General features: G+C 56.8%; 4 protein-coding genes across 4 annotated transcripts; 1 reads left to right on the forward strand and 3 right to left on the reverse strand.

Annotated features, from left to right (window-relative positions):
* Positions 1-88: 88 nt before the first annotated feature.
* On the reverse strand, positions 89-1,373 carry B0T15DRAFT_483962 (uncharacterized protein; the record flags this gene model as incomplete). The annotated part of the gene is made up of 2 exons (XM_062866196.1): positions 89-210; positions 311-1,373. 2 exons carry the CDS (start codon positions 1,371-1,373, stop codon positions 89-91), a joined length of 1,185 nt encoding a protein of 394 aa, XP_062722450.1.
* Positions 1,374-4,446: 3,073 nt separating this feature from the next.
* Positions 4,447-6,946, reverse strand: B0T15DRAFT_394979 (uncharacterized protein; the record flags this gene model as incomplete). The annotated part of the gene is made up of 2 exons (XM_062864759.1): positions 4,447-4,656; positions 4,730-6,946. The coding sequence occupies 2 exons, from the start codon at positions 6,944-6,946 to the stop codon at positions 4,447-4,449; spliced, it is 2,427 nt and encodes an 808-aa protein (XP_062722451.1).
* Positions 6,947-7,660: 714 nt separating this feature from the next.
* B0T15DRAFT_149616 (uncharacterized protein) lies at positions 7,661-8,953 on the forward strand. The gene is made up of 3 exons (XM_062861973.1): positions 7,661-7,951; positions 8,012-8,611; positions 8,675-8,953. The coding sequence occupies exons 1-3, from the start codon at positions 7,773-7,775 to the stop codon at positions 8,868-8,870; spliced, it is 975 nt and encodes a 324-aa protein (XP_062722452.1). The 5' UTR covers positions 7,661-7,772; the 3' UTR covers positions 8,871-8,953.
* Positions 8,954-9,388: 435 nt separating this feature from the next.
* Positions 9,389-10,737, reverse strand: B0T15DRAFT_149593 (uncharacterized protein). Its single transcript, XM_062861972.1, has 2 exons — positions 10,132-10,737; positions 9,389-10,055 (listed from the first exon to the last, which is right to left on the reverse strand). Exons 1-2 carry the CDS (start codon positions 10,344-10,346, stop codon positions 9,608-9,610), a joined length of 663 nt encoding a protein of 220 aa, XP_062722453.1. The 5' UTR covers positions 10,347-10,737; the 3' UTR covers positions 9,389-9,607.
* Between the last annotated feature and the right edge of the window lie 1,688 nt (positions 10,738-12,425).

Consider the following 12,425-nt stretch of genomic DNA (forward strand, 5'->3'; position numbering starts at 1 on the left):
CCAACTCCATCGCTGAATATCCTAGCCTGACCGACACCAAGAACAAATCCATGGAAAGATAGCGGAGATGACGCGGGATGGCACAAATCTAAGAAGAATAGTCTGGAGGACCCCAATCCACATCCGGAGGGGCCCCTGATGGCAGCCCCTCCATCAGAAGCTCCAGCTTATCTTCATTTGTGACCCAGCCGTGTCGTTTGTTCGCAATTGCTGTATGCGTACACGGTACACCTATGTCAGCCATCCAATCTTGTCTCCAAATCTCGCGACACACGAAAGCAAAAGAAAAAAAAAAAGGACCGAAGCTCACCATAACGAATCGGCTCCCTCCATTCCTTCCACCACATCTCTTCGCTCTGCACCGCACACCTCCTCCCGCCTATCCCCACCTCTGCGCCCCTGGGCATTGTCGCAAACGGCCACACCGACTTAACCACCTCGTACTTCCTCTTCCCCGCAAAGAAGCCCGCGACACTCGTGAGGAACTTATTCACCCGATCCGGGCTCTGCACCACCACGCGGGAGTGCGTGACCGGGAATGACACATTCAGCGTGCCCGGATAGCGCATGCCGGCCACCAGCGCGCGGATCTGGCCCTCGAGCCAGTTCCCGTCGAGGTTGACGACGACCCGCTCCAGCGCAAAGGCCTTGACGCTCGCCGTGTCGGCGACGAACCTTGCCGCCCACGCCTCCAGCCCGCCGCCGTCGCCTTCCACGTCCGGCTGCGTCGCCGGCTTGGTGCCGCCGCGCAGCGCCACCTCGCCCGGCCCCACGCACCGCAGGTAGTCCATCCGCTGGCGCGCGTCGTCCGGCACCAGCAGCGGCAGGAGGTTGAGCTTAACCGAGAAGTCGACGCGGCCGCTGCTGGGGTGGCTGCTGCCGCGCCGCCCGACGATGTGGATCTGTGGTTTGGGCGGTATCGTGGCTTGTTGCCGGATGAGAGCGACGAGAGCGTCGGCGTTGGCGGAGAGGTGTGCGGCCGACGTCTTGATGGTGGTTTTGTCCTGGGAGAGCTCGAAGAGCGGCGGCTTGTACAGGCGGTAGTCCAGGGCGGGAAGCCCCGCGTGCCGCGGTGGAGGTTTGGATCCGCCGCTCTGGGATTCTAGGTCGGGGAGCGGCTCCTGGGCTGGGCTAGTCGGGCCTGAGTAAGGGGGCGGCGTGGAGGACTGGGGGTTGTGGACGGGTCCGGGAACCGGGGAATGGTGGCTGTCGACCCGTGGGTGCAGCTCTTCCTCGCTCATGGGCACCGTGTTGCTCCCCGATGCTGGGCTGCGGCTGAGAGACGGCGACGGCAGCGGAGACTGCTCTTGCGACTGCAAATGCTGCCGGAGCCGTGCCTTCTCCTGCGACTCGGCGTGCTCTGTGTTGTCCATGGTGTCTGGCGGCCTTTTGACGGCTGCCGCAGTGGATACGTGTGCCGACCCGGCGTACCCTGCCTTGTGTGTGAGATGCTGTTCCCGGTCTCCGTTCCGGGTTGGACCGCGGGGGCTGCTTGATAGAGCTCCAGGCGTAAAGCCGGCAATTCCGCCGTCAATCACCGAGTACAGTATGTACAATTGGATGGAACAGGCGGCAGTCTGCAGAGGCTGATTGACCTTACTAATGCCGCTGGCCTCGAGCAAGCCGAACCTGGTCTCATAAACGATGTTAGGATAAACTTGCTGCTGCTGCCAGTTCGCATGGAGCGGTCTGTCAAGTCCGGCGGAGAGTTGATGTCGCAAGCGGTCTATGGGTTCCCTCACTGCTCAACGGTGGCGCAGCAGCTACACTGCACCGCCAAGGTGCATGCTTCCCGGCCTCTGTTGCTGCGCTAGAGGCCTTCAGAGGCCGGGATCCCCTCGGTGTTGAGCCAATCACACAATAACAACAGATGTGAATCTGCCATTCTAGGGTGGCGGCCGGGCAAAAGACATTGTGGCTCTCCGTCGTCCATCACGGACCCTGTCGCCGGAATTATGAGGCCGCCAACTTGGAGGTTGGCATATTGTGGTGACCGTATCGTATGTGATTACCTAGCCTGGGGCGGTAAGAGTCTTGAGTTTTGACCATATAATACACGTTACTAGGTATCGCATAACACTTCAGTACCAATACGTAACAAACGACATCTTTCAGTAAGAAACGAGTCTGGCCAGTTATTACACCCTCCGCGCCATGCACACTATGGCTTGACGGCGAAACTTCAAGTTACATCGCTTTTCACGGTGAGCACTCTCGCAGCAGTAAGAAGCTGTATCCCCTATATATGGCCAACAATGCCTACTCCATACTACCTAGTACTAATAGTTAAGGTACGTTATTCGGCCGCGCAGATGGTGTGTTCCTCTCTTCGACAACTCCTGGCAACTGCTTTAGGTCGTCAGCCATAGGCAATACTAACCTGGAACCCCTCATTTCCTGGACACAGATATCTGAGCGTCGAGTCTCCAGACATCATTCTGGAAATCTTTGAACGAATGCGCCAGACTAATAAGGCTCTCCCTCTCATATACCCCTCTCCACTCCCAGAATGCATGTCTTACTCGTGCGTCTTCCTAGCGCCCTATCAAAAACGGTGTCCCTCGCTGCCCGCGACCATTTTCTCACAACGATCTTTTTCGGTGCGGGCTCCTCGCCTGCCATACTCTGTTACGTATGTCGACTTGTGCCCCGGTCCACGCCGTCAACGAGTCAGGCAGTCGCAGAGAAGAAAGTCTAGATCACGGCTCAAAACTTACGCAGAAGGATGTTCCAATCAAACAACTTCGTCCCATAATTTAGGTATCTGCTTCTCCGTTCCTCGGGTTGTGAAAACAACTTCCCGCTATGCTTTGGGTAAAATGACGACGATTCTCCATGTTATGATGGCGGCGCTATTGCCATGAGAGTCAGCTTTTCGATATGACTTTTCCGAAGGGAGTGGTGATCCCGAATGTATCTGGCCTTCTCCTGCTTGTCCAAACCCCCTTCGCTGCTGTCTCCATTTATGCGTCAGTTTATGTCTTTGGCATCCGGACAGCTCCCTTTGTCCTCGCCGTTGTCACCGTAACTCAACGACCCTTGATTCCGGCCAGGAGCATAAGCAAATTAACTAAGGCTAAAACAGGCCAGTCTACATTGCCTACTTAGCGTGTATTGCTATGCGACCCGGGCAAAAGCCCGCTCCTACCACATCTATATTGTCAACTCCTGGCTTGTAGTATGTATCGGGCTAGGGTGTGGCGCATTGTACTACTTTGCTCGTAGCGTGAGATACGAAGATAGCTGCGAAGGCCCCAATCAGCCTCTGCTGTCATGGACCAGGGGTGGATGTGCCATGTCCTCTCTGAGCATGTATGCCATACATATACCATGGCCACCCATTCAAGCGATACTGACCGAGAGACCGATGAGCAGATTCTTCGACCTTCTCCTCGTAGGAGTGTTCAACCGCGGCCTGCTGAAACAAGCAGCCCAACAACAAGAACAAGAAAAACAACCAAAAGACTCGCTGAATTCTCCCGCAGCGACTCCAGTCTCTACTCTTCCGCCCCAAGTACGTGTCTTCCTCCCGGGACTCCGCATTGCTCACCCAACCGAGCTTCTGACCCTCTGCTGTTTGGTACAGCTCCCACCACTGCCCAAACTCTTTCCAGAGCCACAACACTCCTCCCCCTTAGCACCCGCTCTTCCAACAAGACAGCAAAGTGAACCCTTTGAACCAGACCTGGGACCGGAGCCGGACATCCTCCCCCCAAAAAACCGCATTACCCTCATCGTAGCGCTCTGCAACCTGCAACACCCGGACGGACACTGGCCTTACACCCCAGAATTGGCAACCGTGCTGCGCATCTGGGCGGGCGGCCGCGGCGAGGTGATTGTGGCGAGCGACCCCGGTGCGCGCGAACGTGGGACGACGGCGCTCGTACGCGCGTGTCTGACTGACCTGGCGCACTACGTCTGGCGGGCACAGCGGGAGGGGAGGGAGTATGAGATGCTGAACGTGGCCGAGTTGGGGGAGCTGGAGAGGCTCGGGTGGGATCTGAAGTGGGTGGCTGGGCGTATCGTCGCGGCGGGACGGTGGTTACGTTTCCGTCAGGAGGAATCTGATGAGAGGGCGAGAATGGGGGGGTAGGGCAGGTGGATACCGAAGGAGTGACTGGGGTTGGGGAACCCGAGCCGGGGGTTGGCGGGTATGAGGGCGGTCGGTTTAGATGGAGGAGTATCCGGGTTGGCGGGTTAGGTCGGGGACAGCATGGCACTTGTGGAGTAAACAGAGCAGGGAGCGCTGGAGTACGGCATACAATCCACGCGTAGTCATCTCTCTGGTTGAAATAAGCTTTCTGAGTTCCTGCGCGAGGCTGCGTTTCAACAAAGACTTCTGATCTGGTATATACTTCTCCAAGACGTAGTGCGCGAATAATCACGACCCGGTCAATGGGTTTAGCCCACACGGGCAGTATCCAAATCCCCGTGGTGCTGCTGCTGCTACTGCTGTTGCTGGCCCTCCCACGTCTTCCGACAGACCTCCTTCATAAGCCGTTTCGGCGCCATGCGGCCCGTCATAAGCTCAAATGCCTCGATGGCCATCTCGGCCACCACTTCCAGCCCGCCCACCACCACCCAGGACGGACACATGTTGTCGCGGACGGCGCGCATCTGCGCAACGAGGGGGGTAATCAGGGGTTCGTAGGCCAGCTGTAGAAACATGTCAATAACCATACTAGAGAAATAGGGGATATCCGTGTGACAAAAGGGAGGGTTTAGGTACCTCAACGACGACACCTCCCGTGGGACTACGCAACCAATCCAGGGGCATGACGAAATCGGCTGGCGGGTTGCCGTCCATGCTGGTGGCGGGGACACAGGAGACCACCATGGTGGGCAGCTGGTAGTCCTGCGGCCATGGGCTGGACAGCGAAGGGAGGACGCGGCATATCTCGCGTGCCGAAGGTGGCGGCGGCGTGCCATTCCTCTGCGGGCTGCCGCCGTTTGTCGCCGCCGCCGTTGGCACAGCCTGCGTTTGGGTGGCGGCCCACTGATTGAAGTGCCTCGCGACCGCCGCAGCGTTGCTCACGGTGCGGTTGTAGATGAAGATGTTGCGGCAGCCGAGCTGATACAGCGCGTAGATGGCGGCCCGCGCCATGCCACCCGCGCCGATCACCAGGCCCGTTGTCTTGGACGGCTGCACGTGGTTGCGCGGGCTGATGGTTCGCCTGATGCAGGTCATGATGGAGCTCCAGTCGGTATTGTCGCCAAAGAAGTCTCGAGCCGGCCCAGCCTTGTTGCGCGAGTTTGCGTGATCGAGAATGGCGCTCGTGCGACCGCGCAGGGGGAGTAGGACATTAACAGCCCCGATGGCGGTGGCGTGGTGACTTTTCACTTTGAGACAGGGCATGATGGCGACTTTGAATGGGGCGGTGAGACAGGCACCGCCGAAGGAGTCGGATGAGCAAATCTGGTTGAGGCCGTCGAGCGTGGAGCAGGTGACGGCTTGGAAGGTGTGCGGCATGTATGAGAAGTCGTACGCTGCGCTGTGCATGGCTGGGGAGAGGGAATAGGAGACGTTGGAGCCGAGGACGTAGAACTGGAGAGGATCAAGGAGGAATTGGCGGAAGAGGAGTTCGAAGGACTGGCCGGCGGTTGATACGGTTGCGAGGTGGTCCCGCTCGTTTTCCATATCTGGGTGTTTTACCGGGGCCAGAATCTTAGTCTGTAGAGGTGTCCTTACGCCGAGGACGGAGAAGTCGTATGCCACAAGCGGCGGCTTGGGGTCCGGGACTTCTTGTTCTAAGCGCCTTTTGAACGTCTCCAAGAATTCAACTGGGCTGTCGTTGGTGCAGAACCGTACCATCCGGATCACATCGCAACCTAGAGCCTGGGCCCGCTTATAGTTCTCGAGCTGCCTTTCGTCCTGCCACGCGGGCGCCCCAAAACCCATGTACCAGTAGTTCCCGATGACCTTGGATCGTCCACGGCGCCGCAACACGCGATCCACCAAGGCGGCGTCGCGCTGCAGGTCAACGCTGACATAGTCCACGCCAAGCCGGAGACCCAATTCCAACAGCTCGGCGTCCATGACCTGCTTCTCCTCCGGTGGCCTCCGTCGCTCCCCGCGAGGGTCCTCCTCGACATGGTAGATGATGGGTACGCCCAGCTTCCTCCTGATCAGAGCGACCTGTCTTGCGACAACATTGAGGAGGTCGTTGGGCCAATGGTCGATGATCAGCTCGATGCAGTCTGCCCTTGCCTCGAAGTCCTCCCATTCCAGGTCCATGTCCATCAGATATGACAGCCGGAGCCGCAGGGCGTAAGAGTGAGAGCGGAACTCTGGGGGGATTGCAGCAACGGAGAAGGGACTCTCCAACCATGCTTTGGTTGCGCCGCGTCCTGTAATGATGTCAAGAAACCTCGTGAAATCTGCTTGGGCGTGGAGGAGTTTTGATGGTCCCGGTCGTCTGCCGTTTATGATCGGCGTGCCCGTTCCGGAAACTGTCCCCGAAGCGGCGGTGGGGTTGGAAGGGTCATACAGGTTGTAATATTCGTAGTTTGAGCAAGTCCTGTGGTTGGCATCGGCGTCCAGCAATTGCTTGGCATCGGCGGCATCCATCAACCTTGAGATCTGCTCCTTCTCGCGGTGGACATACACTACCGGGTGCGTCGTCAAGTAGGCCCGGAGGGCATCCTGGGCCTCGGCGCTGAGACTGCTCATGCCACACTCGATAATGCACCCTGTCCGGTTGTTGTCGAGCATCCGCTTGAATACATCGATGTTCTGGCGAGCGAAGTGCTCCCTGCCGTGCCTGGCAAGGTACTGGCCCCGGGTCAAGCCCGTGAGCTTCTCGAAGTAATGGTCCTCTGTCACCAGACGTCGCCGGAGGTGAAGGGCGCCCATGAAACCCAAGGTGCGCTTCCCAGCCCCGCGGCAACCGATAAGCACAATGGACGCATTGGGCTCAAAGACTCGCTCATTTTTGGGCGAGGCCATGATGGTTCGGGTACACGTGCCGAATGCTACGGCACGCAGACCGATGTCGTCGTCGTGGTTTGTGAATCCCCGGTCTGGCATGCAGGCCGAAAGGGAATGGAGTTCGGGCGCGTCTTGAGCCGTCAGCGTCAGGTCGCGTCGAGAGGAACAACGGACATAACCGCGATTGAAGACGGCATGGGCGGTTGCTTGTCAATTATTCAAAATGACTGCACGCCGTTGTAACGTCAGTGAGTGGCCGACCCGAGAGTTTCTCCTGCCTTTAACTGATGTCGAATCATTCGGCATATTTGTCGGGATTGATGCAGCGGGAAAATGTAGACCCTGGCGTCGATCCCGTCTGCCGTCCGAGACCCCACCGAGATAAAGCGCTGGATGTGGGTCGAGTTCCGGGACTCGGCGCAGCGGGTCTCTCCGCTACGGGGCGTTAAGCGTGTGGCCGATCTGAGGAGCTTGGCCGGCCCTGTTTGTCTCAGTTGTCAGGACGCTGCTCGTAGCTATACATGCTGTGTGTGACATGCTAAGTTCCAGACTATATTCAATCGTTTGACGTTCAGGCTGTGACGTTCACAAGCGTTTCGAGCGGTATGCAAGTTTACAGGTATTACGCATCATGGGTTAAATTCCCCCACATTCACCCTGTAGTGTATCATCGTAACTTTCACTCCCGGTCATAGCCCGGCCCCACATTCCGTGCAGTTCGTAGCATTTGCATTTTCACCCCGTTTCCAACTCAAGTTGCATCAACCGAATACATTTCCACGCCTTCTCGTTTGATACGGAGATCTGTAGCTAGTCTTCGGGGGCTTCACTGGCTCAATTCGATATGGAGGAAAATGCGGCGGAAATTTGCGGTGAATTGGCGCGATTCCAAGCTTCACGCTCAGCAGCGGGTAACGCCTCACCGGGGAATTCGGCTCCAGCTCCTCCAGCCAGCGACACCGGGGCGGACGCCGGAGGTGAGGCACCTGTCAACCCCCGGAAGAGAAAAAAAGCGTCAAGGGCGTAAGCGTTGAGTCGCGAGAACTGTGCCGTCTATGTTCTGGTTTCTCACTCGTCTCGCAGTTGCGACTTCTGCCACGTCAACCACCAGCCGTGCGACAACGGTAAGCCGAAATGCAGTGTGTGCACCAAGCACAACAAGCCGTGCTTGTACCTCCGCCCGACTAAGAGGCGTGGCCCGCAGAAAGGCTACCGCACTGCTCTCAACACCTTCAGAGAGAGTGCGGCTGCCTGGGGCGCCGTCCTCGGCGCCATTCCGGGCCTCGACGCCCTGATCGAGGGCCATTTGCGCGCTAACGGCGGCAAGGCCATCATCGCCTCGATCAAGGACTCGAATCAGCAGGATGCCTTGATCACCAAATGGCAGCAGAGCTCTGTCTTCCGAGCCTTCTTTGGCTACAACGGTAGCACTCCAGGACAGGCCCCGTTGGACGGCAGTGCGATAGTTCCGTCACAAGATGCCGAAGATGAAGACGCCGGAGATGACACGCCCTCCGTTATTACAAGGCCCGCCAAGAGACTCTCGCAGCGACCTGCCAGCCAAAGGAGTCAGTCCGTGTCGAGCGGTGTTGCCCCGGACCCGAAGCTGCCACCATCTCTTGAGTCGCACTTTCAACCCAGAGATTTGCTCTCGGATCTCGTTGCTAAAGATGCAGCGCAGTCGTAGGAGAATCCCCGGTCTTTTGTTCTCCCCTATTCAAGATCACAATCTAACGGCTGTACCAGCGCTACACGAGCCTCGGAGACGCTGGCGTCGCTCGGTTTTGCGCCAGATGAGACAATCGCCGATTTCTACAGCATGGGGTCCAACCCGGAACCCATCCCGGAGCCCCACGACCCTGATTTCGACCCTTCCCTTGGTACCGAAGCCGAGCAACGGGCCTATTATGAGCTTCTTATGGGACGGTCTTTCCCAGGGTAAACTCCGCCTCCGTTATCGAGCCCAGGCGTGAGGCTATGCATTTCATCCTTGATTCCTCTTGGCCTAGGGAGTCCGGTGAGCAACATGCCTTATTATGGCGGCACAGGGGTCGCCATCAAGAGTCGCCCACCATGTCTTGTAATCATTTGAGGTACGAGACCAGCAAGTAATACGTCTGATAGCATGACTGACCGTGGAGATCAGGGACACGGCATGTTATGGCATTCGATATCCGCCAGACATGGCAAGCGTTCGTTTTACGCTCGATGGTTCTAGAGCGAGACACCGGCCCTAACCACCATGGGCGATTGGATAACTCAGTGTGGCTGGCCGAACTTGGATTACACCGGCATGCAGAAGGGCTTCAAAATAGAATAATCATTTGGAACTCATCGACTGACTAGGTATCTATAGCGGCGCCCATCCTCCTCGAGTCGAGTCCTGACGCCGAGTACCCGATCGTGTCCAAAGACACAATATGCTTCCCTAACTCATGCCAGTGCGACGAAGTATTTGGAGGGGACAAACAAGGTCAGCGACCTCCGTGCTGTGGAGCCGTTCCCGTTCTGCCCAAATCTAGAGGCTTCCGTAGCCTACCCGATCAAAAGATAAGGATATAGTAACAGTACTAATATGCTTCTAGGATCCGAAGGAGAGGAGAAACGAAGCGAACAAACAGGAGCCGAGGTCGAAGGAGAAAAGAATGTTGTGGCGCAGGTGAGAAGATCGGGATGGCTTCAAACCAGCTCAAACCCATCATCCTCCAGGCCTTGCTCCTCGTCCCCACCGGGCTCCTTCCCGCCTTCCCCGGTTGTCCCGCCTCTTCTCAGCAACGCCCTGGCCCTACGGCCTCTCAACGCCTCGCCGTTCCCATCCAGCACCTCATACTCCCTCTCCACGAGCTTCTCGGTCTCCCGCCACGTGGTCTTCTTGACAAACACCTCCAGGGTGAGTGGTACGCCAGGGGAGTCGGTGCGGTCAAAGCTGTACAGCACGCCCGCATCTGCCGCTGCCGAGGCCGAGAGGGTACGGGACAGGCTGGGAGATGAGGCTGGCGAGGCGTCACCGTGGTCTCCGGCTTGGATCTCGGAAAGGGCATGTAGCTTGGCCGCCTTGCGTGAGAGGGGTGTGTGGTGTAGGGAGCGCATTTTCACGAGGTTGGGAGTGTGTTTTGGGAGATGGTGGCTTTTCGGCGGGAGATGAAATGTCAGCTGCCGAAAAGAAACTCGGGACTCCTGAGTGGTTGCGGATTCGTTCTTACCTCTCGCTGAACTTCTTCTCTGGCCTGAACTTGGATAGCTGGCAAACTGGTGCGGTAACGCCGTCGACGAGGTCACCTTGGAGATTGTACCGGATCCCCGCGAGATGGCGGGTCCCTCGGGACCACTTGACGGCAGAGTCTTTGGTGCGCTTCCATTCCTTCCGGGCGGACCGGAGGTCGCGCTCGTATTGGGATGTCTCGACTGAAGCGGCCATTATGATGGGATGGGAAGCTGTGAGGCTCAAATGGGATGAGAATTTCCGCTTTAGTCCCCTTAAAAGCAATGGGGACGCAATGGGCGGTGTGGGTGAAGCTGCCAGGGGCAACGGTAGACGGCGGTTTTCCGGTGGAGCTGGTTGGGGAAGAGATCGCCGGGCTGCTCAATTCGGCGGATAGAATCCTGGGTCTCTTTAAAGAGCAAGCCTTTCAACGGAGAAGGTAGCAGAAGAGCGAAGAGGTTCTCGGATGCTTCCAAAGCCCTTCAAGGAGATGCCGAGGGTGACAGACGGGTGTAAGTGACAGTAGCCGGGACCAGTTTCTGCTCCAGTCCGGTATCAAGGTCGAGAGGAAAGCGCTGGGGCCTGACTCCAAACAAACAACCTGGAACTCAGGCGTCGTTTAAAACAAAAGCTATCCTGGTTGGCCTCTTTGAACGTCGGCCGGTGACTCAGATGACCGGGCGGGTGTGTCAGGGGGCCAAGATGAGCCGTCCTGAACGGATAACGATAAGGGACGCCGAGATGACGGAATCGCGGAGCTGCCAGGGTCCCAGCAGTCGGCGGCGAAGTAAGAGACAAAGGAACAAAAGGCTCCTTCTTTAACTAGATATAATTGGTACAAATTGTTTGAGCTTTACTCTGGAATTACAGGAGGGGATCTTGAGAGAAGAGAATAGACGGCGGACAGAGCTTATATGACCTATCTCGGGTCTTATCGGACCCTGAGCCTTGAGGTACCTGGATGGCAGCTGATTGCAGGGGTGGTGGCGCATCTCCAACAATGTGGGTCTCTACAAGTGACGACAGTCCGGCAGATGACCAACAAGGAGAGCAGCTGGCGCCCTTTACCAAGACCGTGATAATGGCAGTGAATGGGAAGCGGCGAGGGCGAGGCGGGTGACCCTGCCTATTCTTGGCCTCAGACGAGTCAGACCAGGCGATGCCCTGGCCGCTGCCTTTCCTGGCCCTTTCATTGTTCCGTTTGGCGATGACGGAATGAGCCAAGAAGGTTCTCGAGCAAGGCTTCCATTACGCAGGGTGCTTTCGCTTTCTTTGACCGCTTTGCCAATTTGAGGCAGAAGACGTATTAATCCTGTCGTGAGTGTGCAGTATGTACTTGGTTGCATCTACATAGGTTCTAATAACGGCGTCATAGGTACCTGCTTTTCCCTAGTAGTAGCATTCTTTCCTTGACCTCTGTACTCTCAGTGCCATGATTGACAAACAAAGCGCGATAAAGGCGATCAGGGACCCCGCTGGATATGGTCCACCGTCCACCACCCAATTCATGCGTGTTGCCGTTTGTGCATTGATGAATGCGGGGACGCCATTCCATCACCACTTCGAGGCGCGTCACAAGCCGTCCACTCCATGGCTACGGTTTTCGCTCGTGGAAGGTCTCCGATTGTTAATGGTCTCGGCTCGGCTAGGAAGGCTGCCTACTCTGAGCACCTTGGCGCTTCGATGAGTAGCATGCAGGAGTTGCGGGCTGCAATTGGCGAAGCGCATACTTAGCCATCTTGTAATGAACCTGGAAGGGTGGTCAACGACAGAGGCTGCAGTGTGCAGTTGATTGCATGCAGCGGAACGTGGGGCATTGAAGAGCTGCAGAAGCAGAACCACACGTTCCTGTCTGTATCTTTACACAAACACGCTGTAATGCACTGTACGGATACCTAGGCCATACTACCTAAGCACGTCCTGGCTGCAATAATTGACACAGGAAATCAATGCATCACCACACTAATTCATCACCACCAGGTCAAAATGCATGCAATTCAAGAACTTATCTGCCGTTCTAGTGCATAGATGGAACTGTAATAGGAACTTAATCTTGTAGAAGGAAAGTCCGATTATGACGAATGGCCTAACATTGTGTAGGTCCGTACAAACGGGTTTCATGTATCAATTATTGCCCAGGGCGTGCTAAGGTACCTTAAGTAGGTTTCACCAACGTTTGTGGTGCATCGCCACGAAGACAGGATTTCTTTCGGCTGGGCGAATCCGGGAGGGTTATGCCGATCGTGGGATTGATAGGATTGATTCGTTGGAAGCAGAGGACTGCTGGCAAATGCC

This window comes from Chaetomium strumarium (genome assembly GCF_033439665.1).
Source record: "Chaetomium strumarium strain CBS 333.67 chromosome Unknown B0T15scaffold_3, whole genome shotgun sequence".
Classification (NCBI taxonomy): Eukaryota; Fungi; Ascomycota; class Sordariomycetes; order Sordariales; family Chaetomiaceae; genus Chaetomium; species Chaetomium strumarium.

What these genes read in the sequence shown, in the direction of transcription:
- B0T15DRAFT_149616 (XM_062861973.1), top strand. Translation starts at nt 7,773, where the DNA reads ATGGAGGAAAATGCGGCGGAAATTTGCGGTGAATTGGCGCGATTCCAA. An exon ending in AGAAAAAAAGCGTCAAGGGC is followed by an intron (nt 7,952 to 8,011) that starts GTAAGCGTTGAG and finishes CTCGTCTCGCAG; the next exon opens with TTGCGACTTCTGCCACGTCA. An exon ending in GCTAAAGATGCAGCGCAGTC is followed by an intron (nt 8,612 to 8,674) that starts GTAGGAGAATCC and finishes CGGCTGTACCAG; the next exon opens with CGCTACACGAGCCTCGGAGA.
- B0T15DRAFT_149593 (XM_062861972.1), bottom strand. Translation starts at nt 10,346, where the DNA reads ATGGCCGCTTCAGTCGAGACATCCCAATACGAGCGCGACCTCCGGTCC. An exon ending in GAGAAGAAGTTCAGCGAGAG is followed by an intron (nt 10,056 to 10,131) that starts GTAAGAACGAAT and finishes CCCGCCGAAAAG; the next exon opens with CCACCATCTCCCAAAACACA.